This window comes from Rosa rugosa, chromosome 6, assembly GCF_958449725.1.
Source record: "Rosa rugosa chromosome 6, drRosRugo1.1, whole genome shotgun sequence".
NCBI classification, from domain to species: Eukaryota; Viridiplantae; Streptophyta; class Magnoliopsida; order Rosales; family Rosaceae; genus Rosa; species Rosa rugosa.
The window spans coordinates 2715386-2741707 of NC_084825.1; the positions used below are offsets into that span (position 1 = coordinate 2715386).

A 26322-nucleotide genomic window follows, 5' to 3' on the forward strand; every position below is an offset into this window, starting at 1 on the left:
GAATCATCCTGCCAAACCAATTTGCTTTTCTTCCAGGCAGGAATATTTCTGATTGCATCATGTTGACTTCAGAATGTATTAACTTGATTGACAACCCATGCAAGGACGGTAATGTTGCCATTAAGCTGGACGTTGCTAAAGCTTTTGATACTTTGCATTGGGGGTTTCTTTGTCAAGTGCTTTCTTGTTTTGGCTTCCATGGAACTTTCATTACTTGGATTAAACACATTTTGGAATCAGCTAGACTTTCTATCCTCTTCAATGGCTCTCCTGCAGGTTTCTTTGGTTGTAGTACTCGTGGTGTTCGACAAGGTGACCCTCTTTCTCCTCTTCTCTTTTGCCTAGCAGAGGAGGTTTTAAGTCGTGGGATTTTGAATCTTGTTTCTTCTAAGAAGGTTCGTACTATTTCTTCTCCTCGTGGAGTAGCAGCTCCTAGTCATGTTCTTTATGCAGATGACATAATGATTTTTTGTAAAAGCGATAAGAATAGTCTGCATAATCTATGGGATTTTATTGAAGAGTATGGTATTAATTATGGGCAGCGGGTGAGCAGAGGAAAATCAAATATTTTTCTTGGAAAGCCAGCTTTAGCTCATCGTCCTCTGATTTATTCTTGTCTGAAGAATCGTCCCGCCACGTTGCCTTTCACTTATTTGGGTGTTCCTTGGGATAGATGGGTTTGGCGTCAGTGTTTTCGCCCTCGCAACTCTGTTACGTTATGGAAGTTTCTTCATGGTAAGCTTTTAACAGATGATCTCTTGCTTCAGCGAGGCTTTTCTTTTGCTTCTATGTGCTCCCTCTGTCATGCATCGGTTGAGACAGCCCACCACCTTTTTTTTGAGTGCTCTTTCTCTATGAAGGTCTGGTCCGCAATTTTATCTTGGTTTAAAGTCACTACTCTTTTCTTGGATATATCCGCTTTCTTCTCTTACCCATTACAGCATGGTTTTGGTACTCAATTGCAATTGCTTTGGTGGGGGATGATGGGAGCTGGCTTCTAATCTCTTTGGAATGCTAGAAATTCTATTCGTTTTGATGAGCGTCGCTTAACGGTTGATTATTTGATTCACTCTATCAAGCTGCAAATTCGAGAGGTTGACTCTTGGGGTTTTGGAATTATGCGTAACTCAGTAGATGAGCTTTGTATTTTTAGTGCTCTTGGAATCAGTGGTAGAGCCTCAAGAACACATCAAATTCATGAAGTAAATTGGCTTGCTCCTTCTGCTTTTCAATTAAAGGTTAATACTGATGGCGCTGCTCGTGGGACGCCAGGGCTTGCAGGCTATGGAGGTATTTTTCGTGATCACTTGGGCAATTTTATGGGTTGTTTTGCTGGTTCCATGGGTATTGCTACTGCTCTAGAAGCAGAGCTTCAAGCCATTATTCATGCAGTTACAATAGCATCAGGAAAAGGATGGAATTCTCTCTGGATTGAGTGTGATTCCGCGGTAGCAATTCACTTTCTTGCCACTAATAATTGCTCAGTCCCTTGGCGTCTATCTGTTGATTGGGTCAATTGTTGTACCATTCTCTCCTCTATGCAGATACGTTTTTCACATATTTATCGAGAAGGGAATCAAGTGGCTGACTGCTTAGCTAACTATGGGGTGGATCATGAGGGGCATTATTGGTGGGACTCTTGCCCTCCTTGTGCTTCGGCTGCCTTTGTTCACAATCTGCAAGGTTTACCGAATTTCCGTATTCGCTAATTTTGTGGTGCTTGATAGACTTCATGAAAAGGTGGGTTTGGGTTATGGTGATTTCTGCTGCATGGTTGCTGATGAACTATAGGTGTGTTCCATATATGTGGTTGCTGCGTGGTCACATATATTTGCATGGTTACTGCATGTCCTTCTTCTTTCCATCAGTTTGTAACTATTGCTTACTGCTCACTTTGAGTACTTTACTTCATTTTGTTCTCAGAGAGGTTTTGGTTCATGTCCCCCTCTCTCTTCTTGTAATTTCTTTTCTTTTATTAATAACATAAAATAGAGGGATGGGCGGTGGGTTCCCGGTTGCGATTGCCCCCTTTCTTTCGAGATTGTGGGTGGGTGCTAGTCACCCCAAATCGGCTATCGCAGAGGAACTAATATCGCCTAATCCTCTATTTAATTTATAAAAAAAGGTAGTCCTAAGAGGATTTAATTTCAAGGATTAGCAGATAATAAGGTTAAAGCTCGTTTCTCTCAATGGCGAGGTTCTACTCTTTCCATGGCCGGCAGGATCACATTAGTTAACTCAGTTGTAACAAGCATGCTTTCACACAGTTTTGCGGTTTATGCTTGGCCGTCTTCCACCTTGTCTCAGTTAAGGAATTGGTCTAGAAACTTCATTTGGACTGGTGATGTTCTTACTCGTGGTTACTCAACTGTTGCATGGAAGAAATGTTGTGCACCAAAGGATGAGGGTGGACTGGGTATAAAGCATTTGCCTATTCTGAACAAGGCTTTCCTCATGAAAAAGTTCTGGGATGTTCTTACCAATTCCTCTATAGCATCGTACTTGTTTCGGGGTCGTTTTGTTAATAGCCTGGGAAGACCATGTTCTTATTATAAGAAATCTTCTATTTGGCCAGGTTTCAAGCCACTTTTTAATGACATTCTTGTGGAGTCCAAATGGTTAATTGGTACGGGCAAGAAAGTAAACTTTTGGCTTGACCGTTGGCTAGATATTCCAATTATAATGCAGCTGCAGCTACCCCCTTCAATTAACGTTCATCTGTCCTCTAAAGTTTCAAATTTTATTATTAATGGGTCTTGGTTGTTGCCAAATATTTTATCTGCTAATTGGGCTACAATCAAGCTATCTATTGAGAAAATTATACTCCCAAATTCAGTTGGGTTTGAGGATAAACTGGTGTGGTGCTCTACAATTAATGGTGCTTTTTCGGTGGCATTAGCCTATGAGATGAAGCGGCGCAAATTTCCTATAGTTAGCTGGTCTAAATTTGTTTGGCACTCAAGTTACCGGCCTCGTAACTCGGTCACACTTTGGAAGCTTCTCCATGGTAAACTTTTAACTGATGATTTGTTGCAATTTCGTGGATTTAACCTGGCATCTCTATGCTCACTTTGCCATCGTAGCTGTGAGTCTACCTCGCATCTCTTCATTCATTGTTCCTTTGCGAAGCATATTTGGGGAATTTTACTAAGGTTATTTCGGGTCTCACAAAATTTTGGAGACATGGAAGCTATGTTTCTATATCCCATCCAACATGATTTTAGTTCTCAGTTACGAATTTTATGGTGGGGAATGCTTGGGGCCGTCGTGTATGAAATTTGGTTTGCACGGAATGCTTTTCGCTTTAGGGAAATTATCATATCTGCTTCTTCTATTGCACGGGATGTGATTTCTCAACTTGGTAATATTAATTCACTTAGCAAAGGTATCATGCATAACACGACAGTGGAACTATGTGTACTTTGTTCAATTGGAGTTCCTGGAAGGCTACCTCGTGCACCAAAAGTCACAGAGATTAACTGGTTGACTCCGCTTTCTCATGAGGTGAAAGTGAACACTGATGGGGCAGCTAGGGGTTCCCCTGGTCTAGCAATCAAGAGAGCCTGAGTCATGGCTCGGTAACGAGTCGAGTCTCCGAAAGATCAGCTTGTTGTGTTAATTCTCAAGATTCAGGGTGTTGTCGGATCTTGTTAATGCAGACACGAGTCTGGAGTCTCAGCTAATTTACTGAGGAAATGCGACTGCGTCACCTGTCAAGTAAAATAAACTAGTGTCAAGAGGGAGACCTAGGTTGGCAGTCTTTGCTCATTCGATGTCTAAGTTAGTCAATGTATTTATGTTGACAGAGTGACGTTAGGTAAGTAATAAATGTGTAAGTATTAATGAGGAGAGTGAGAAACCTTTTATAGTTGAGTAGAGGGAGGAGTTCCATTTTGTCTTCGATGTGGGACTTGTAAGGTTTTGTGGACTAATCAATATCAACTAAAGTCACAGTAACTTGTTACTCTTCATACAGAACATGTAATTGAACTAAGTTATGTTGTTCTAATTGCATTCCTCTTACAAGAAGGCTGTAGGTTGTCGTTGGGTGTTTACCGTGAAACATAATGCATATGGATCACTGAATCGGTATAAAGCACGTGTTGTAGCAAAAGGGTTTACTCAGACGTATGGTATAAACTATGATGAGACTTTTGCTCATGTTGCCAAAATGAACACTATTCGGGTTCTGCTTTCATTTGCTACTAGTTTAAAATGACCACTCCGACAGTTTGATGTCAAGAATGCATTTCTTCATGGAGAGTTAGCTGAGGAAGTGTATATGAGTCTTCCACCTGGGTATGTAGCTGCCTCTTCTGGTGATTTTGTATGCAAATTGAGAAAATCTTTGTATGGTCCCAAACAGTCATCTCGTGCTTGGTTTGGGAGGTTTTCACAGTTCATGTGGAAGTCTTGTTACAGACAGAGTAACTCAGACCATACCTTGTTTCTCAAGCATCAACAAGGGAAGGTAACAACCCTAATCATTTATGTTGATGATATGGTAATCACTGGCAATGATACTGTTGAGATGGATAGACTACAGAGCCAGCTAGCCTCTGAGTTTGAGATGAAGGACTTGGGTGAACTAAAGTACTTCTTAGGGATTGAGGTAGCTAGGGGGAGAGAAAGGATCTACTTATGCCAGAGGAAGTACATTCTTGACCTGCTGACAGAGACAGGTATGTTGGATTGCAAACCTATTGACCCTTGTTGTGTTTTAAAATGATTACTCGCAAGCGCACAAATCGATTGTAGTATAGTTAGTGCAAGCACGAGGTCGTTCCAACAAGGATTGAAACTCAAATTGATTCTAACTCAAATAACCAATTGAACACAAAAATAGAGAAACATTTGGGAAGATTGTGATGATTGATATTATAACTAAACAACTAAGAACAGAAACAAAAGAATTGAGAGAAGGGTTTTTTAGAAGGTTGAAAAAAATATGAGAGTTGAATGCTAAGACTTTGAATCCACCACCTAGTACTTCTACTCTATTGCTAGCTGACAACCATTGAATTCCCTAGATTTTATGCTAATGATTCCCGTACATAAGCCTTATTGATCCAAGACATATGCCAAAGTTCTTCTAACTTATGAATTCTAACTTATTGATCCTGTATAGAACTCAAGTAGCCAAACTATAATTTACTTCACTTAATGATCAGGTTCAAGCAAACATGTTCAACTCCATTAAGCACAAAAGAACTAGAAAATCATGCAAACAAGAATATCGACTATGATCAAGCACTTGTATTCTCAATTCACAACTCTTTAATCACAAGATTGAATTATCTTTTGGCACCCTAGAAAACATCTACTCTTTGATCAAGCATCATGTTCTCCAACCAAATAACTCATAAACAAAACCTAGGTCTTATTGATCCCGAGCAAAGATTTTGAATAAAAGTTCTATTGAAACGGTGATTAAGAGTTTAACATAGCAATCTAGAAATTCAATAGCAAACCAACTAAACAAATAGAATAGTCATACTAGGGGCTTCATCTCAGCCCTAGCTTAGGAATTTAGCAAAAAGAAACGATAAAAATAACTAAGAAAAACATAGTGAAGGAGGAATAAAGATGGAGGTGACTCCTCTTGCTCTTGTTGCGTCCCAATCTGCTCTCCAGACCGCCTTCCTCCCTCTAGAAGTCCTCCCTTTTTGCCTAATATGTCTCTTTTTATTCCCCTACTTGACTTGGGCTTCTTAGGTCTTCTAGTCCAACTTGGAATAGATTTCTTCTCTCCAAAGAAACACAAGGTTATTATAGTCACAGCAAGAAATTACTCCAAATATGTCAAACACGTTCAATCTTGTTCCATTCAAGTGCTAAGATCAACGGACTTGGGCCTCACAAGTCAGATTCTGAAAATATATGCAAAATCCGTCAGAATCTGCCTTCCCGAACTAGGTTCACTTAAATCATCATAACTTCCTCCACAAGAATGCGAATCCACTTCCGTAAAATTCCTCAGAAAGCTAACATCTGTATCTTTCCAATGGTATAAGGCTCGCCTGCTAATTCCTTGTGAGAAGGTACAGTTTAATCCTCAAAGTTGACGCACAGCAGAGACAATTCTGGACTCTCAGGATAGCAAGCACCCTTTCAATCCTGCGTTTGACTTTAAGCTCCAAATCCTTCTTTTCTCCAATTTAACCTACAAAACACAAAGACAAAGTAAATGACTCAAAGATGACAAGTTCTAAGGCTAGAATCCTACATTTAAGGGTATAAAAATGTATGAAATTATGAACCTATCAACCCTCCTATTGAGCAAAACATTGTTTAGCAGAGTATCCAGATCAGGTATCTACTGATCAAGCTCGCTATCAGATGTTGGTTGGGATCTTGATTTATTTGGCTCATATTAGACCAGATGTTGCATATGAGGTGAGTGTGTAAGTCAGTTCATGCATAACCCTAGTGAGAGTCACATGAATGCTGTTGTGAGAATTTTCAGGTACTTGAAGTCAGCTCCAGGGAGAGGAGTAATGTTTTCTAAACACAACAACATTCTTGAGGTTTGTGGCTTCAAAGATGCAGATTAGGCTGGAAATATTACAGACAAGAGGTCGACATCAGATCACTTTACCTTTGTAGGAGGTAATTTGGTTACATGAAAGAGTAAGAAACAGAAAGTTGTGGCACAATCTAGTGCTGAGGCTGAGTATAGAGGTATGGCTCATAGGGTGTGTGAATTGCTGTGGCTGAGAAATCTATTATGTGATTTGGGTCTCAAACTCAAAAGTACTATGCAGTTGTATTGTGACAACCCGGCAGCCATTGATATATCACAGAATCCAGTACAGCATGATCGTACTAAACATGTAGAGGTTGATCGCCACGTTATAAAAGAGAAGCTAGATGCCAAACTTATCAGCTTCCCTTTTGTTCCTACTGAAGAGTAACTTGCAGATATACTTACCAAAGGAGTTCCCAGGAAGGCGTTTTATGACTCACTAAGCAAGTTGGGCATGGTCGATATGTATGCGCCAGCTTGAGGGGGAGTGTTAGCGTGAGTCATGGCATAATATTAGGAATGTAATAATTTGCAGTTATACCATACCTATTCTATGTGTGGTAGAGAATAGAGACGTAAGTTAGTTGTATTCATGTAATCTACTTTATATACCTCCCTGTGAGATGAATAGAGTATCAAGCAATTCATTCTCTCAATATTTTATTGTTCTATTTGACTGTTCAACCTGCAAACCAAGTTCTCCTTTTCTTTTTCTTCAAATCCATCTAGTTGGAGCATGTAAATCTCTTCTTCAAGTTCTCCATGAAGAAACGCAGTTTTTACATCTAACTACTCTAAGCACAAGTCAAATGTAGTACACATCGCCAGGACTACTTGAACTGTTGTGAGTCGAACAACATGAGAGAATATTTCGTTGAAGTCAATGCCTTCTTTCTGAGCAAATCATTTCACCACCAATCTAGCATAATACCGCTCCACTTGGTCATTACCATGGTTCTAAAAAACGGGCTAGGCGGCCGACTAGGCGGCGCCTAGGCGCTAGGCGTCCACATCCCGTCCCGATTTTGGCCTGGGCGAAGTGATTAGGCGGAGGGCCTCCAGGCGGCCGCCTAGGCGGGTTAGGCGGAGGGTAGGCGGCCTAGGCGGATCTGTTGGGCGCTGGGCGCTGAATTTTTTTTTTTCTTTTGATTCTGGTCAGATATCAAAAGGACAAAGAAGAAGATTCAAAAATCAAAAGCATTTAATTAGAGACTACTCTTTGAACTAAACCCAGTCCTCGATTAAGCCCTTGATTCAAAATTGACAACCCAGTGCCAGCGCCGGCGACTATACTGGACAGTGGTGGTTCCGGCGATGACTAGAAAGAGGGAGGAAGGGAGAGAAAGAGAGAGGGGGGGAGGGCTTGGTTCTGGTGCGAGTGAGGCCGCTCAAATGTGGGACTGTAAGCGGGAGATGCAGTGAGGCGAAGGAAGAGAAGAGAGAGAGAATTTTTTTTTTTTGGTTAACGAAGAGAGAGAGAAATTGAAACCCAGCAAAGGAGGTTTCATTTGCTAATATTATAAAAAGGATATACATGCAGTTTGCAGACGTGTAGCAATCATACACCCACTAAAATAGTGTAGTCAACTAGTCATACAACACACCAACTAAAATAGTCTACTGATATAACAAACTCAATCTAAATAAAAGGATATATTTCATATAACAAACGTGTGATTGCTAAATTCTTAATTTTATTCTATATTTTGACTATTTTTAAATTTATAATTAGTTGTTAGACTTTAGATATTTTTATTTATATAATTATATGTCATAAAAATAATTTAAAAAATTAAAAAAATAAAAACCGCCTAGTCCCCGCCTAGGCTCCCGCCTAGGCCCCTAGGCGCTAGTCCTCGAGGCACCGCCCGACTAGCGCCTAGCGTTTTTTAGAACCTTGGTCATTACCATCTCCTTTGATCTTGTAGACCCATTTGTTGCCAATTAATGGCCTTCCTTCCGTGTGGTAGTGGAACAAGATCCCATGTCTTGTTTCTATGGAGGGCTTCAATTTCTTCTTGCATTGCTGCCATCCACAATGAAGCTTCTTGGCCTTTTGTAGCCTCATGGAAAGTTGATGGCTCCCCATCCTCTACTAGTAGACAGTATGCAACATTTCCCTCCATAATGTATTGTGAGTGCCAAGCTGGTTCTCTTCTCTCTCGAGTTGACTTTCGAACTCATAGAGTTGCAAACTCAACTTGTTCTTGTTCTTCATGCTCTAGTGGTGCTTCCGAAGAATCTGGAACTTCTTGTTCTTGTTTATCTTCAACTTGAACTGTAAGAGTCTTTGGTTTCTCTTATGAAGTGCTATCATTTTCTTTTCCTTGTACCTTGTCTTCTATAAATATTACATATCTGCTGATTATCACCTTGTGGGTAGTGGGATCCCCTAGGCGATACCCTTTAACTCCATCAGCATACCCTAAGAAAATGCATTTTCTGGATTTTGGATCCAGTTTTGATGTTTCTTGGGCGTTGTACATAACGTATAGAGGACTTCCAAATGTATGTAAATGAGAATAATCACATGGCTTACCAGTCCACGTCTCCATTGGCGTCTTTAGATCAATTGCGGTTGATGGTGACCGATTGATCACATAACAGGCGGTCTTCACTACTTCTGCCCAAAACGAATTGGCCATCCCCGTAGTCCTTAACATCGCTCTTGTTCGTTCTAATAAGGTTCTGTTCATCCACTCCGCTACTTCATTTTGTTGTAGAGTGTATGCCACTGTGAACTGCCTTTTGATATCTTCTTGTTGACAAAAGTTATCAAATTAATTACTGGTATATTCACTTCCATTGTCCGTCCTCAAACACTTGATCTTCTTTTCAGATTCAAGCTCCACACACGCTTTGCTTATATTGAAAACTGGGAATACGTCCGCCTTCCTCTTGATTGGATATACCCAACATCTCCTGTTGATATTTTTTTTTTCCAAAGATTTCCTTCATCCATCTTTTAAATTAAAATCGTTTTCTTTGTTTTAAATAATCTGAAATTTTCGTTTTCAATCTTCAAAAACCCCTCTTTACTTGTGTTTTGTGTTTGTGTATATGTGTAATTGTTTAGGTTTTTAGGTTACTTGAAATTGTAAATTTGTGCATGACATAATCTGATATTTGTAAACTAAAATCGTAAATAAAGTGTTTGAGTGATTGTGTTTTGCGTTTCTGTTGTATATGTGTTCTTGATTTCATTTTAGGATTTGTGAACTTGTAATTTGTAAAATAGTAATATGAAGTTCTCAAATTACTTGTTAATAATCTGATCTTGTACTTAATTAACTCGTAACACATTGTTTTAGGATTGTTTATGACGTTTTGTACATGTATAAGAAGTAGAGTTAGTGTTGTATATGAATTTGTGTAGTTAGAGTTTGTTTAGGATTTGTTGTTTGTATTTGCGTTTGTTTTGATTTCTAATTTGTGTTTGTTTATAATTTGTTCTCTACTTGGATTTGGTTTCCTACTTTGTATATGATTAGTATTCCTTGCTGTGATATTTTGCGTCATCATCCTATTACTGTTTGCAGTCATAAGTCTATAAAGACAAACAAGGTTTTGGGTAAAAGGTGCATATTTACCAATATAGAATACTTGAACTAAATTTAGTACTTACTGAGTCTGAGTAGGTCCAACAGCAACAACAAGATTTGCTCGGCTTAATTTCTTCTCCGATTCAGCAAGATCCGCTTCGACTTTCGTCACATCTGATAAAGCTTTATCACGTTGCTCCTCTAATTCGCCGATCCTTGCCTGCAAGCTCTTCCTTTCAGCAGCAACAGCAAGATTTGCTCGTCTTAATTTCTTCTCCGATTCAGCAGATCTGCTTCGACTTTCGTCACATCTGATAAAGCTTTATCACGCTGATTCCGTAATTCGCCGATCCTTTCCTGCAACCTCTCCCTTTCAGCAGAAAAGTCGACCTCAATCTCTCCATCAAGGATTTGCAGCAATTCGTCCGAGCTTGCCTGCAATGCAGCCCAGTTCTCGTCCCTTCAAGGTTTAAAATGGCACTAATTTCGAGCGTATCACCGATCAATCTGAATCGCATTCCCATCCTCCTTAATCTGTTGCCCAGCCTCCTCAATCTCATTCCCAGCCTCCTCAATCTCATGATCAACCTGCCCTTGCCCATCAACCTGAAGCCTTTCCCAATCAACCTGCATCTCTTCCAAATCATCCTGACTCTCTGCACCAGAAGATCATACCGACATTTCGGCACGCATTGCCATCAATTTCCTCTCTTCTCTCTGCAAGCGTCGGATTCGAATTTTGGTTAACCTTCTCAGAAATCGAAGAGATTGCATTTGCTCAGCCATGGTTGAGTCTGAGAAGGAATTAGGGTTTTAAACTTTTGGGAATAGGGAGAAACGGAGAATGGGGGTTTTGGAATTGGGCGGACGAAAACCATGCGTTTTGGTTTTATACGGGCTCCGCTTCTTGTTCTCGTGTTCGCAAGCTCCGCAGCTGAGATCAATTCCAAGACCTTGAGAAGGTCTATGGGGATGCAATGTGGCATCGTGTTTGGGGATTTGAGGATCATCATATCTCTTGGCTAATGTAATCCTAAATCCTCAACCTACAAATGCAAAGAGAAGAAAATTTGATATATGCAGGCAAGTAGGTGAAAGAACATTCTAAACTAAAGCTCAGGCACCACTACAACTAAAATGTTGCTGTTGCCTAAAAAAAAAAAATCTACTACTAAAACTCAGGCACCAATACAAAGTAGGGGTGGACACGGGCCGGGATGTTCAGGATTTATCAATTTCACAAATTACCCCTAAGTAGGCCTGTAAAATGGTCAGGGCAGGGGTAAAGATCAGGCACCACAAAGTAGGGGTGGGCACGGGTTGAGACGTTCGGTATTTTACCAATTTCACAATTACTCACAAATAGGCGTCTAAAATGGTCAGGGATAGGCAATATGATGGCCTAAGTGATGGTCTGCCCTAGGCTTTTGTACCCCTAAGTATTAAATGGGCAAGATAGGGCCGACCCTTTCACAAATATGTGAAGCACAAGCCCTGCCCATGGGCTGATGGCCCGATAGCGTTCGGGTAAATAAAGCCCGCCCTCAACCAGCCTTGTATTTGGCCACTAATTTGTGAAATAATATTAATTTCTACTAAAAATAATTTCATTGAGTTGAAAATAGCTTTCAGTTTGAGACAATAATTTTTTTTGAAAGATGGTAGTGACTAATATGCGAATAATACTAACTTTTCTGAAGAACGTCAGTTATGCCTATAAAATCAACCCGGAGCTAATGGGTGGACTTAGCTCAACACATTCTTGACAGGGTAGAGATTGGGCTACACTTTGGAAACCGTGAACCAGCTCAAGCCCAAACCCATTCTATTAAAATGGTCATAATACTTTAACTATATATTTCTCATATTAGCTATCACGTCGATCAAAATTTTTTTCGTTTCTGAACCAGTTGTCATCTCAGAATCCAAAAAACAAGTTGTTAGGGCCTGTCCGGTAATGTTTTTAAAAATGATTTTTCAAAAACCGATTTTGAAAATGAAAACGAGAAAACAAGATTGGATTTTTGAGATCCGAAAATGTGTCCGGTAGTTTATTTCGAAAACAATTTTCAAAAACGAGAACAGCAAAAACGAGTCCGGTACTACCGTATGAAAATACAAAAAACAATGAAAATGTATACATATATCTCCGTGTTTTCTAAAATATGAGAATGAAAAGGTGAAAACGTCTATTTGTCGTTTTCCTGTTTTACGAGTAAAATAAAAAATCATTTTCAATTTTTATTTTCTGTATTTTTGAAAACAGACCAACGAACGCATTTTCAAGCCATTTTCATTTTATAAAATGAAAAAAATGACTTGAAAACGTTACCGAACGCCACCTAATATTCCTCAACATGGTACTTCATAGAAGGTTGTATAGATAAAAACATTCCTAAATTTTAAGTTGTTTTCAACATGAAATAAGTGGACTTGTTGGAACATTAATGCACATGAGACCCTTACATGGTAGCTTTTCCTTCTCTACAACTTTCTTAGAACTGTCCAATCTACAATATTCCTAATGGCCAAAAGGCCCAAAACGCTCTTTTCTAGCATGGTCGTGCCTTTTATTAGATTGGTTTTGTGAGCAGTACACCCGTTCATGTACTTATCTCCAAATAGTATGGCAAAGAACCCAGGTTGTTCATCTATACCGAAATAAGTCGAATGGCTTGCAGATGCAAATGTCAACTATTATAGTTTTGCCTTGGTAATTTGGAGATACATGGAAATTGAGAACCCTCTTGTGCATTTTCCGATCACTATCAAAGAAATGGGTGGTAAGAAATATAAAGAAATATAATTGATATTTTGGACACTAGTTTTGAGACTATACATCCTCGGAGTTTCTTCAAGCCTTTCTTATCGCACATGCTTAGAACTCCCCAACTACCCAGCCAGTTTATTAATTTTTCCACAAATTTAAATGGAAAGCTTATCTATATCTTAGAAAATCAAAATTACCCGAAAGGATATTAGATGGATTACCTCCTCATTCGACAATAGAATACTTCTCGCTCATTTACCATATTCTTAAAGAAGCATACTTTACAGAGTATTGTCTAACAAAGATGGATCATTTCCTATATGTATAACGAGCCATTGAGATTATTTAGTATCATCTATGTGTATTATTTAAAGACTAAATAATAGCATTGCATTATGAATTAAATGTAGTAACTTGAGTATCTGAAACGATTAATGTTTGAGAATCTTGTTGCTTACTGTGTGAGTTAATGAATACATGATACGTACAAGAAACCTAAGGAAATAAATATACAGAGGTACAGTTGGATTCTTCTAAGATTAGAGAACCTTAAGCATGTCCCTACTTCCACCAACACCTGAGTTTATTGAAAAACTGCCTCAGGGAGAAGAACTTAACTTTGATGAAAAGTAGATCTTAGCCTCGAGCTCGTCCCATGACAACTCAAGTTTAGCTTACTACTAGGTAAGTTCCCCCGAACGATGCCGCAAGTTTGTTTGCTTGCTAAGCTTTAAACATTTATTAAATTTACACATTTCAAAAACTAGGGTTTCACCATGTTTGTATAATTACATATTACAAAAGTGGAAATCCCAAATAAAAGTTGATATCTTAACCAGACTTATCTATTTACATTTTCCAAAAAATGAAGGAAGAAAAAAAAAGACCAATAGAAACCGCGTGAAGTTACGATACAAAAGCTCTTGACCTCAAACTTGAACTTCAAAAGGTCGTCCAACCCATCCAAAGGCAATTAGTATTTCGCTCACCATGTATTATTACCTGTCTCAAAGCATTAATAATCAAGAAAAATTGTTTCACAAATAGTGTTCCAATATTGATAAAATGTATATGTAATCTGGCATTTCTTTTTTATACAATCATTCATTATATGCCATATATCACAGCAAAAATACAAATGCTATGATATAATTTATAAAGTGCAATAAAAAAACTACAAACATATCATAATCTCTATATTTATATAGTGACAATGAACACTAACCAATACCATTAAAGACTACAAACTGATTTCCTCTATATATTAGTCAACCTCTATATATAAAATCATTCAAACGGCAGGCCTCAATATGATTCTCTATATTTAGAGGTTGAGTGATTTAATTGAATGAATTCACAAAGGACAAAGAAAAACGAAAAATTGAGATCCACATTCATATTTTCATATAGCCAACAAAAGACCATAATAGGGTGTTAAGCCTATAAGCCTATAACAGACGAAGTGTATCTAATTTTGGTACCATCTGCTATGAAAAACCAATGCTGCACTCTGAAAATCTGTCCGCTAAGTTGTTTTTGAGGTACCAATATTTTTTTCTTTTAGGAATTCATATTTACCGTTTATTTTTCCCTTTCTGTTTTTGTAAATTTATTGAACACATCAGTCAATCAGGGCTTGACACTGTTATTTTTGTGTCTATGCATTCATGTGGCAGTATAGTAAAGTTGAGAGTGTTTTGAAAATGCTACTTTGCTTGGACTGTAGGTTTAAATGAAGGTTTGTAAGGCTCGGGGAGAAACCCATATTCCATTTGGATCAGGGATCAATTTCTGCTACTCATTACACTACTGTTATTACATTCCCACTAAGCGAACCAATTCGTAAAATAAACGTTAAAACAACAAACCCAGCAACTGTTCAAGATCAAAAAGGACAAAGAATGAATTCAAAAAGAAAAAGAGAGAGAGAGAGAGAGAGAGAGAGAGAGAGACTGCATTACTGGGCAATATCTACTACCAATCTGGAAAACTTCTTTCAAATCATAACCAAACAAAGAGAAATCCAATCACTGATTGATCAGAAGCTCAAATATACACACAGACATATATAGATACAGAAGAAACACATAAGATAAGAAGGACTTGCCTGAGAGAGACAAAACTCTTGTGCTTGCTGGGATTCCGCAAACGAATCAATGAAATGCCAAGTCTGAAACCAAGACTTCATCTCCTCAAATAAGATCTAATAAGAAGAGCAAAAATAAATGAATGATGCTGTAACATATGCAAGGTGAAATGACTAAAACTGCAGATGCAATATACAAAATACAATAAAGTAATGCACGTCGAATAGCAACAATTCACATCTGATTATAAAACCAAATCTGAAATAGTAAGCTGCATTGCCAATGAACACTAACATCACCTTTCCCTTTAAGGGATAGTGAGAACTAAGTGAGAGGTGGTGTAGAAAGTTCAGATCATACGGTGATGGTATAGTAGGGACCAGGAAGACAATAAGAAAAAGCACACAAACAAGCAGATCATAATTCGGTGTTATTAAGACCAAGATACGGTGTTATTAACATCTTCAATCATAATATTCACACCAAATGGCAGAAACAGAACATATTCATATCGTTATTGTTAGGTCACCTCCAAACTGATGCAGGACAATAGAAGCTGTGACAGTAACATACAAGGAAGCAGTGTTAATATCTAACTATTCAGAAATTTTTTCACAATTATACGTTTGTTGCTCACATTACATTGCTCTTTAAAGCCAATGGTTGAGCCATCACGCTTCCAGATATTGATTACAATTTAAGGCTTTTTATCAGTAAATACCTTCTACAAAAAATAATACCCTTCAGAAAACATAAGACACTTAGATGTCCAACAAAAAATTGAAGTTACCAAGTAATGCTGCATTAACGATAGTTGCTAAGTTGTATACCAAAGGGTACCATAGAGTTCAAGCAGATGTTAAATTAGGATGAGGTGGTCGAATAGAAGTAGTGTAGTTCTGTCAATTACTTAGGTAGAGTTATGTTCCGTAAGGGTCTAGCCTACTAGTCAAAAGGGGGCTTCAAAGCCTGTAAGTGATCAATTACTATACTAATGTTTTTTATAAAGAAAAGTCTTTTAGATGTTAAGCCAAATAGAAAATCAAAACCAAATTCTATACATGGCAAGACTTATGTTGACAGAACAAAGTCCTATCTGGATCACTTAATCAATTATTTACAAAATAATGCACAGCTCTCTCCAGCTTGACCTAAAGCACTCAAGAATTCTTGAGTAGAATGTATGTCAATCATATTGGGAATACTTCTTTACCACCATTTTGGCTGGTCTATTTCAGCAACAGCTGCCTATTCCTGAAGCAAAGCATATAAAGAAATACAAAGTAGCCATAAGACCATTCAGTAACTATAAGCATACTTTAACAGTTGAGCAAAACTAACAAAATTATCATTTCCAAAGGGTTTCTTCATCTCCTGAAACTGCCATCCTATGCTTTACTAATGTAAATCATATAACCGAGTACAGAAGAACTGAAACCTACAGAACTCGATGCAACAAAGCAGGATTGTTTTTCTTTGACTTCTACGAAAACTGTACCATCGGAACCATGGAAATGAAAGTATTCCCATAAAACCCCTCAAATACAGTAATTGTGTCCATAAGATATATATAAAACCAATATTTAAGATTAAATTAATTCTATCATTATGGTACTCAAGCACAAGAGTCAGCATTTAACAATCACTTAGCAACCCACAATTAAGCAGAAATGATGAAAAACAAAATCCGACCTGCAATTTTGGCAGCCAAATCCTTGAACTTCAAATCATCAACACGTTCTTTCTCTTCAGCCTCACCCAAATCAGCTAAAGCAGCTGAGCCTTTTCCCAATCTGAAAAGGTACAATTGAAATGAAATTAGCATCTCCTTTTGGATGTTAAATTAGAGATATCAGTTGGAAATTGACATGTCCAAGAAACCAAATATCTCCACATTAAGAGAACTTGATACCAACAGGAAATTAAAAACAAAATCCTAAAGAACAGCTTTTATGATAGAATCTGACCTGTTCGTATGTCCCCATCAAGACGTTCTGCATTAAGGGTCCCTGGAAGCTCTCTAAAATCTTCATTGAAAATTGAATATGCACTGCATAATAAAACCCTTTGAAAATCGAATATGTGCAGCTTTATTGCATATCAAATTCAAGAACTAATGTGGGGTTGCTGACCTTCACGTTCATACGCTTTGCACATTGGCTTATTCTCATCAAAGTTCACTTTCAGGTAGAATCTCAGGGTGCTCCTCAGCTGTTCTGCAGAGCAAACCAGTCGTCAGTGTGTTGTGAATTTGTGCCAACAACATGATCAGGTATCCATTTGCGAATATAGAAGATTCTAAGCTCAGGGCACTTCCTGACAGATACAGTTACTGAATTCACTGCAGCAATTTCTTTTGTGATAGGGAGTTCGTCATAGAACCCTTCTAGAGACCATAGTGTGCATGTGTTTGTGTGTGTGTGATTGAACAGAGCGTATAATGATTGAACAACCTGACAATATCCCAACCCCTTTTTTGCTCCAACGACATTGCCATCTTCTTGCAGGTAGCCCAGAAGAGACACTTTGAAATCTCTTCCTCTATGCTGATGCCAATCACCAATTTCTTGATTCTGCATCGCCAAAACCCACCACAGAAAGGCAGAAACTCTAAATACTGATGGAATTTCCAGCATATGTAACATAAAGGATTGAAATTCTCAATTGATACGAATAAGTCTATATTGATATCACTCCATTAACCCTTGCTCTTAGTGAGTGACAACTGACAACAACAGTATTATTCCATTCCCAAAGGTGGTTTCTAGCTTCTGTTGAGTGAATGGTAGGGAGGAACTTGAGGAATTAAATATTCACAGAATTCCTGATTTGTTACATCCCTTGTTTTTTTGATAATCGAGCCAGTAGGGCGAATTTAAATTCATCAAAAGCCAGAATAGGCCATTACATACCGTTCCGCTGCCATTTAGACAGACAAGAAGATAGTGGTAGTACCCACAATGGTACTAGAAAATAGACCCACTCATTGTACAATCAATACGTAGACATAGCAGGATCCCCCTTTGGTACTACGCCGGAGGCGCTAGAAAGATCCGGCCCTCCCAACCTACTCTGAACCAATAAATCTAGTTGCCTAGAGACCTCAATTGGTGTACAACTAGATCCACTGAGAAATAAGTCGACAAGACCAGACCAAATGTAAAAACTAGATGCACAAAGGTGCCTAGACTGTCCCTGAAAACGGAACAATAATGTAAATTAGACTATAACTAAAATAACATAGTATGGGCCAAGGCCAAAACCCTAGCCCAAAGTCAAAGCCCAGCTGCTCCAAAAGAAAGCCCAAACTCAGGTCCAGTAGGTTGCCTGCAGCAAGCCCAAATCTATCTCCAAAAACTCGCAGTGGTTGTGGAGCACCGCCGCCTCATCCAGCCGCGCCGACCCACGTCCTCGCTGGCCGGAATCCCGCGTCCCACACCTGCCTACGTTGTCGCACAATCCTACAGCCACCAAGTCGACGCCGAAATCAGCCAGAAAAAAACCTCGCCGCAGCAAAGCCCCTGGGAACCTAACCGCCGCTCAGTCCATTCGACCCACGCCGCCGTCACTAGATCTGCAGAACCCACGCCGCCGCTCAAGCCATCCTAGCACAACCCAACCACCACGCATAGAGCCTGCATCTGATGCTTACCCAACCAGACAGCCATCTGTCCCTTGAGCCGAAGCCACTCTCTAGAACAATCTGAGCAAAGTAGCTATCAATACCCGTCCGGCAGCGACTCGTCAACGGCAAGGCAAGGCCATACCGATTCCGAACGCCACCGGACGAGCCGATTTTTCAAAACCCTAGACCAAGACGCCGGGTTTTTTGGAGCCTCTGCCTAGACTTCTAGTCATAGGAAATATGTTACATCCCTTGCTGTTTACTCTATGTTAAGAACAATTCTTAGGTTCACCCCTAGGGTGAATGAGCATATTCACCATCTCTTGCGATTAACGCATAATAACTTTATAATTTTCTAATCCAACCATTCATGTTATATAACGTAATACAAAGATTAGCTCTGTAAAAAATCAAATCAAATTGAAGACCTTTTAGTTATTTATTTCTATGAAATATATGGACTGTTCATCATAGTAGTAGTAAGTGTTGTTAGAACCATCCATTTGTTTGATTCAATTAGATAATTAAACGATTTCCGATTCGATTAATTTTTTACAGATATGATCTTTAAAGAATAATTTAAGATATAGACCGTTGGATTATAAATTTATTAAGTAAAAATATGTTAATCGACAACGGGGGTGAATATGCTCATTCACCCTAGGGGTGAACCTAAAAATTGTTCCTATGTTAATTATCTCTATTTTTAACATGTCACAGATATCTTTCCGAGAACTTAAATTCTGCCGTGATATTTCATAAACTACTCAGAACTGCAAAAGGAAAAGGAAAAAAAAAAAAAAAAAACAACAGAGAAGTTAACTGACCTTGATATTCGCAAAGGTCTTCCATGTAGATATCTGCCGTGATATTGCCATTGTTACTAATGGCCTCCTCAATCATATGTTGGAGTTGATATCTATGCTTCTCATTTGCTTCAATTTCTTGCAAAAGATGATGTTGGTAATGAGATCAAAAGCCAACAAATGTTGTAACATTTATGAGTCTTAGCACAAACAGACATAAAGCTCAGTGGGTGAATAAATGTAGTACTTATCCTTAAATATAGCACAAACAGAGCACCTTGCTGTGTCGGGTGTGCTTGTATTCATAGCAGCAGCCCTTGTCAGTCTTCTACATTGCTACCGGTTTGGTTGTCCAACCAGATACACATAAGACGATCACAGTGTTTAATTGCAAAGAACCACTCAAGTTCGTAGATATAAACAATGCTGAAATCAAAATAAGATGTGGGTTAGGTCCTTACTTAGAAGGGTCTAATGTGACCACTGAAACTACAAAGATTCAAGAATTTAACAACACCACTGGTGCAAGGTTAGTTTTGATACATAAGGACAAATGGACCATAATAGTAGCACACTATTCAACTTCATTCAACTACTTAAAGTTATAAAACAGAAGAACTACATGCATACTTAACTTGAACACCTACAGTACCAAACTGACGAAGTACACAAAACCAGATTCATAGCTAACCAAAAATTAACTCTTAATATTCACAGTGAGAGTTACACAATTACCCATTGCACTTGCAGGAAGCCAAAACAAACCCGGACACAAAGTCGTCCTCTTCTCCTTCACTCAATTACGGGTCTCCTGTAAATTCAACCAAAATCAATTCTCATGCTAAATTCAAAGGGGGAAACTAATTCCTACCCAACAGAAGTATAGATAGCAAAAACACTTACTGAAGGAGGTGTTCTTTGCCGAGACTCTGACGAACCTATTCCTGCACGCGATGAAAGCTGAGAAGGGATTTGATTCCGGGGATTAATAAGAAGGAGCTTTGAGACGATTGATGAAGTAATGAGCGAGGAGAGAGTGAAGAAAAAAAAAAAAAGTTGCAGGTGATTGATAAGGCCTTTATTACCCAAAACCCCAAACCAATCACACGTGAAATTTTAGAGTAAATACTTCAAATGGTACCTAAATTATTGTGAAATGTACTTTTTAGTACCTACGACTTTTTCTTACTCCAAATGGTACCTAAAGTATTGTGCTATTATCAAATTTAGTACCTTGGTTAGCTTTCCAGCCTTTTCTGTTAAAATCGCTTACGTGGCATGTAATTTTTTAGAAAAAAAAAAAAAAAAAACTCCAAATGGTACCATTGGGGGTAAAAAAAAATATTATAGGTACCAAAAAAAATATATTTTGCAATAGTTTGGGTATCATTTGGAGTTTTTTCTAAAAAAGTACATGTCACGTAGGCGACTTTAACAGAAAATATTTGGTAACGATGCAACAGTTCAGGTACCATTTGGGTAAAAAAAATTCGAAGGTGCCAAAAAAACCTTTCGCTGTCATTTGGGTACCATTTAGAGTTTTTACCCGAAATTTTATTACCACAAACCCTCAGCCTCGATTCTACTGTCTCTCTCCCTCTATCATCCTCACTGTCTCTCTGTGGAGCAATAACGCATGCGCTTAACCAAAAGAAGTTATGTTTGTGTTTGTATTCCTTAAGAGTGTGTTTGGATGGGGGAAAAAGTGAGGGAATTTAAACAAAAATAAGGATTTCCCAATTTCTTAGGACTGTTTCCAGCGTTTGGATACTTATCCCATGAAATTAGCAATTTCCACGGGAAAAAAATCGTGGAATTTGAGGGCGCAGATTCCTGACTTGAATTCCTCTCAAGGTAGGTGTCATTCTTCAATTCCATCCCAGCGGGAAATCTCATTTTCCAAAACGCCAAAATCAAAACATGCCGCGCTAAGTTTTGATCCAAAACCACTCTATATAAAGCCACAAAACTTGCAAGACCTGGACTCCAAAATTTGCGATTGTTCTCATATCTGAGTTTTCTTCTGCTGCTAAAAAGGTGGGTTCCAATCCATATCTTCTTATGTGTAATTGTTTTATGTATTGAAATTTAATTTTTCAATGGGACTTTGATTGTGGCTAGGTTTTGCAATCGTTCTTGTCGTTGAGTTTTCTTCTGGGGACCCTCTCTACTACCGCTGAAAAGGTTAGTCCTTTTGTTGTTTTGTTTTGTATGTCTGATTCTTTTCTTTTGCTTTCTCTAGTCTTCCGTGTGCCTTGTTCTTTTGAAGTTTAATTGTCTGTTGGATTGCTTCTTGATACATTTCGAGAAACAGAATAGCTAATTTATGTATAAGGTTACAATTGAGGTAAACTACCGGGTTCCCATTTTGTCATATTCCACTTTTAAGTTCCTTTACGTATGCTTTGCTAGAGTTTGATAGGCCTTAGGTATTGCAAATCTTCATCTGCTTATGTGCCTCCATCTATTTTATTTTTAGTTCCTGCATCAGCGGGAAATCTGCATCAGCAAATTGAGCACATATAATTACATAAAGAAGTGGTTGTTTTCTATTGTTTTCATTCTCATAAATTTAATTGCTGAGAATCCAAAATAGACATAGAGAAGTGGCTGTTTTCTATTGTTTTCATACTCATATATTTGTATATTAAAACGGTAAGATCCTTTATTGTTGTATTCTCCTTTCTCTGCATATACAGATCGTTCTTTAACCAAGTTGAGAAGAGATAATTGAACTTCATGAAATATAGATTGTATTAGGAACTTCTGTATGCTAATGTTTACAAATTGATATGTGAATATTCTGTGAGTACATAGATCAGGAAGACAGGACCTTGAATGCTTGCTATAGTTTGATTCATTTACTGAGTTGTCTATATCTTTCATATACTGAAAAGGACTATTGTGAGTTTTGATTACTGCATTGTAAGTGGGGAGTGTTTATGTTTCAGATACTGAGCATTGTCTATATCTTTCATATACTGAAAATGACTATTGTGAGTTTTGATTACTGCATTGTAAGTGGGGAGTGTTTATGTTTCAGATAAATAAACATTGTTGTATAAGAATATGAATCTGTTAATGGAATAAATCCATAAAGTACATGACTATGGTTTTCCTTACAGGTTTAGGACATAAAATTTTTTATGGGAGGAAACAAAGTTCAATACCTATAAATAAAGGCTGAAGGTCCTTCTCTATTCATTATATACACACATACATTATTCTCAAACCCCATTACGAGAGTGTCTAAGGAGATTGCATAGAGAAGAAGAGCTTCAATGGCCACAGGAGGTTAGTAATTCTGTTCATCAATATTTACTTAAGATCTGAATTGTATTCATTATGTACTTGTGTTCTCATATTGAGTGCAAAGCTATTTCAGTTTTTAACATTTTGACATGTAGCCGGGAAACAAAATAGATAGTGGTAAATGGTAATAACTTATTAAATTGGTTTAGATTGAAGCAGGAGGCAGTTCATGTGGTCTAGATTAGGCTTTTTGAATCTTGTGATTATATGAGGGTTAGTGCTTTAAATATAGACTCAAAATGAAAAAGAAGTGTATACCAATTATTTTCTGTCAAATTCAACTATCCATAGATTTGAAAATCCTTCTTCCTAAGTTGTCATCAACCTCTCGTGACTTAAAGTGCACACCTTCAGGATGAAAACAGTCGTAGTGATAGTTAGACTATAAAAGATAGATACTAAGTAGAATCTTGTTTTGGACCCCCTGCCTTTCTCTGACCTTTCTTTGTAATTTGCTCTGTGTCTTTGGTCATTTAATGTTTAAACAGGTATGGCTGTAATGTGTGTTGGTGATATTATAATGAGGTTAAAACGAAAGCGTGCCATAGAAGAAGAGGAAAATAAAAAGAGAATGAGAATTATTTTTGGTGCTACCGTATCTGTGATTGCTTTAATAATAGAGTGGTATCATAAGACATTTCTTGTTAAAGAGCCTTCACGTGATTGGGATCAAGAAAGACGGTCTTACTTAAACCGTTTGTACGATGGAAGAGAGGTAGATTGTATTGAACAACTACGAGTCAGCAAGAGCGCATTTAGGAAGTTATGTGAGATTTTACATGGAATAGGTGGGCTAGTTCGTACAAGAAATGTTCCTATTGAAGAATCAGTAGCTATGTTTCTGGACATACTTGGTAACAACGTGAAGTACAGAAAAATTGGTTTTATATATTATCGTTCTAAGGAAACAGTTAGTCGGCAATTCCATAATGTGCTATATGCAATGATGAGAATAAGCAAGGAATACTTGAAATTACAGTCATCTATCATTGGTAGCTCAGAAAGAGAGAAGTGGAAGTGGTTTGAGGTAATTCCCTACCTTTTGAAAACCAATTTCCGCCATTTTATATCTTAATCAATAACCACTTTTTATATTTTCCTTTTAGAATTGTCTAGGAGCACTTGATGGAACTCACATTCCAGTGACTGTGTCAGCTGAGGAAAGACCAAGATATCGAAATAGAAAGGGTGATATTTCTACTAACGTCCTAGGGGTTTGTGCCCCTGATTTAAAATTTATTTATGTATTGCCTGGATGGGAGGGTTCTGCTTCTGATGCTCGTGTTTTACGAGATGCTCTACGTAGAAATAATCGACTTCATGTTCCACGGGGTAATTTTCTATACTAATTCTAGATTAAATAAAACTTAGGTTTAGACGTTTAGTAAGCTTCTAATTCCTCTCATACATTTCTTATTGTAGATAAATACTTTTTGGTGGATGCGGGATACACTAACGGGCCTGGTTTTTTAGCACCATATCGAGGAACTAGATACCACTTAAATGAATGGACTGGGAATCGACCTGAAAATTACAAAGAATTGTATAATCTTCGTCATTCAATTGCAAGAAATGTAATTGAACGGTCATTTGGGTTGTTAAAAAAGCGATGGAGTATAATGCGTACTCCATCATTTTTCAGCATCAAAACACAAGTTAGGATCATAAATGCTTGTTGTGTTTTGCACAATTTTATTCGAATTGAGCAAGCTAGTGATCCTGTTTTAGAAGATCAAGATTCAAGATTTTTAGCAGCGGTTGATTTGGAGATATTAAATCGTCCAATGTCAGAGAGTAATGCAAATAATTTAAATGATAGGATTACATCAGTTCAAGCAACTGAGCAGTGGACAAATTTTCGTGATACATTTGCATTGAAGATGTTCCAGGATTATCAAGCGCGACATGCCACATAAACAATAAGAAAAATTATTTATACCTTTTTTTTTTGTTCTCCTAGTGCAGTTTACTATTTGTAATGAAACTTTGTTCTTGAAGTTAAATTTTAGTATGGTTGTAATTTATTTCTGCATTCTTATTGTGTGTATGATTTATCTTGTTTCCTATTAAATCTTATGTGATTGTTGTGTTGATATACTCAAATCTAATGATTTTCATTCATGGTGTCTAATTGTGTTTAGAAATGAGTAGACTTGGAGGAAACGAGGTCAAAATCCGAAAACCAAATGGAAAGAATGAAGGAAAGAGCAAAGGAAAGGCTGAAGGCAAGAACTATTTGCAGTGGAATTTAGATATGGAGCGTGCTTTGGCTGATATACTTCGTGAGGAACGAGGTCTGGGCCATAAAGGAGATAATGGTTGGAAAGCTGTAGCTTATAATACAGCTGCTGATATTTTATCTGCACAGTTTGATATTCAAATATCTGCTGACAATATAAAAAACCGTGTGAAATCATGGAAAAAGTTCTATGGAATTGTTAGTGATATCTTGAGCCAAAGTGGATTTAGCTGGGATTCCTCAACACAAATGATAAGCATTGATGAAAACAGTGTATGGGAAGAATATGTGAAGGTATGTAATTTTTATTAATTTTTTTTCATAATATCATTTGTCTATTTTACTAAATTTTTCGTATGCAACTTTTATTATTTGTTTGCAGTCTCATGATGAAGCTATAAGCTTTCGGTTTAAAAGAATCCCAAATTGGGATGATATAGTTGATTTGTGTGGCAAAGATAGAGCCACTGGAGAGGGTGCTGAAACAGGTTTCGAAGCCACTGAGGTTATGACTCCTCCTGCTAATGAAGATAATCATGTCGATTTGGAAGGTGATGACCAAGGATCCGAAGATATTCACATCATTGAGAACATTTCACCGAACCAAGCAAGTTCTCAGAAAAAGAGAAATGAAGCAACAGTCTCTTCTAGTGTACCTCCTCCAAAGAGAAGAGTTACAACTAAAGATGTCTTGGGTACTTCTGTGGATAGAATGGCTTCATCTTTTGAAGAACTCATTCGTGCTACTACAAAAAGTCTTGCCCCGAAAGATGTATGGACAGAAATCATGGCAATAACAGATCTTTCTAGAGAAGAACAAATAAAAGCATGCGCTTGGTTTATAGAGAACGACAAACAGTTTCTCATGTTGAAGGAAGTCCCAGTGGAAATGAAAAAAGATATGGTGTTGATGTTTATTTCATATGGATCTGCATAGGATCTCTTGTTAACATGATAAGAGCTGGTACTTTTTTTTTTTTTTTTCAGAAAATTATTTTTGCTCATTTAGTATTGTTAGAACATAAATTTGGATTTTCCTAGCAAGCAAATTTGGATTTTTAGCACATGTGTTGGTCTAGTTTAAATTTGGATTTTACATTTTCATTGCAGTATTGATTATGGTATTTCTTCAATCAGTTTATCGTTTATTTATTTGATTCGATTTAAATTCCATTGACAAAAATTAATCCAAACACTAGAATTCATAATTCTTGTCATTTTAAAAATTCTACATTATGAAATCCAAACAATGGAATTCTCAATTAATGGAATTTAAATTCATGAAATTGTAATTCCCATGATTTTAGAATTTCTGTGGAAATTTAAATTACTCTATCCAAACACACTCTAAGGGCGGGCGGAGAGATTGTGGGAGGTCTTCTGAATTTCGCGTGTCTCTATTTCAATACTTATCA

At 37.7% G+C, this 26322-nt stretch overlaps 3 protein-coding genes across 9 annotated transcripts; 2 read left to right on the forward strand and 1 right to left on the reverse strand.

Moving 5' to 3' along the window:
- Positions 1–14941: 14941 nt before the first annotated feature.
- On the reverse strand, positions 14942–20442 carry LOC133717213 (uncharacterized). Of its 7 annotated transcripts, none has more exons than XR_009849461.1 (9): positions 20260–20442; positions 20092–20167; positions 19634–19782; positions 19378–19494; positions 17379–17498; positions 17058–17141; positions 16893–16975; positions 16618–16718; positions 14942–15041 (listed from the first exon to the last, which is right to left on the reverse strand). XR_009849461.1 is itself a non-coding variant. In XM_062143888.1 (8 exons), exons 3-7 carry the CDS (start codon positions 19426–19428, stop codon positions 16689–16691), a joined length of 363 nt encoding a protein of 120 aa, XP_061999872.1. In that variant the 5' UTR covers positions 19429–19782; positions 20092–20167; positions 20260–20442; the 3' UTR covers positions 14942–15041; positions 16618–16688. The 7 variants fall into 7 exon arrangements, 2 of the variants coding, with proteins under 2 accessions (XP_061999872.1, XP_061999873.1); XR_009849462.1 differs by having other exon boundaries at positions 19604–19782; XR_009849459.1 differs by having other exon boundaries at positions 19378–19782.
- A 2195-nt stretch (positions 20443–22637) lies between these two features.
- On the forward strand, positions 22638–24584 carry LOC133714579 (protein ALP1-like). The gene is made up of 4 exons (XM_062140719.1): positions 22638–22650; positions 23157–23695; positions 23775–24000; positions 24091–24584. Exons 1-4 carry the CDS (start codon positions 22638–22640, stop codon positions 24582–24584), a joined length of 1272 nt encoding a protein of 423 aa, XP_061996703.1.
- Positions 24585–24811: 227 nt separating this feature from the next.
- Positions 24812–25844, forward strand: LOC133714580 (uncharacterized). Its single transcript, XM_062140720.1, has 2 exons — positions 24812–25201; positions 25290–25844. The coding sequence occupies exons 1-2, from the start codon at positions 24812–24814 to the stop codon at positions 25842–25844; spliced, it is 945 nt and encodes a 314-aa protein (XP_061996704.1).
- Positions 25845–26322: the final 478 nt, after the last annotated feature.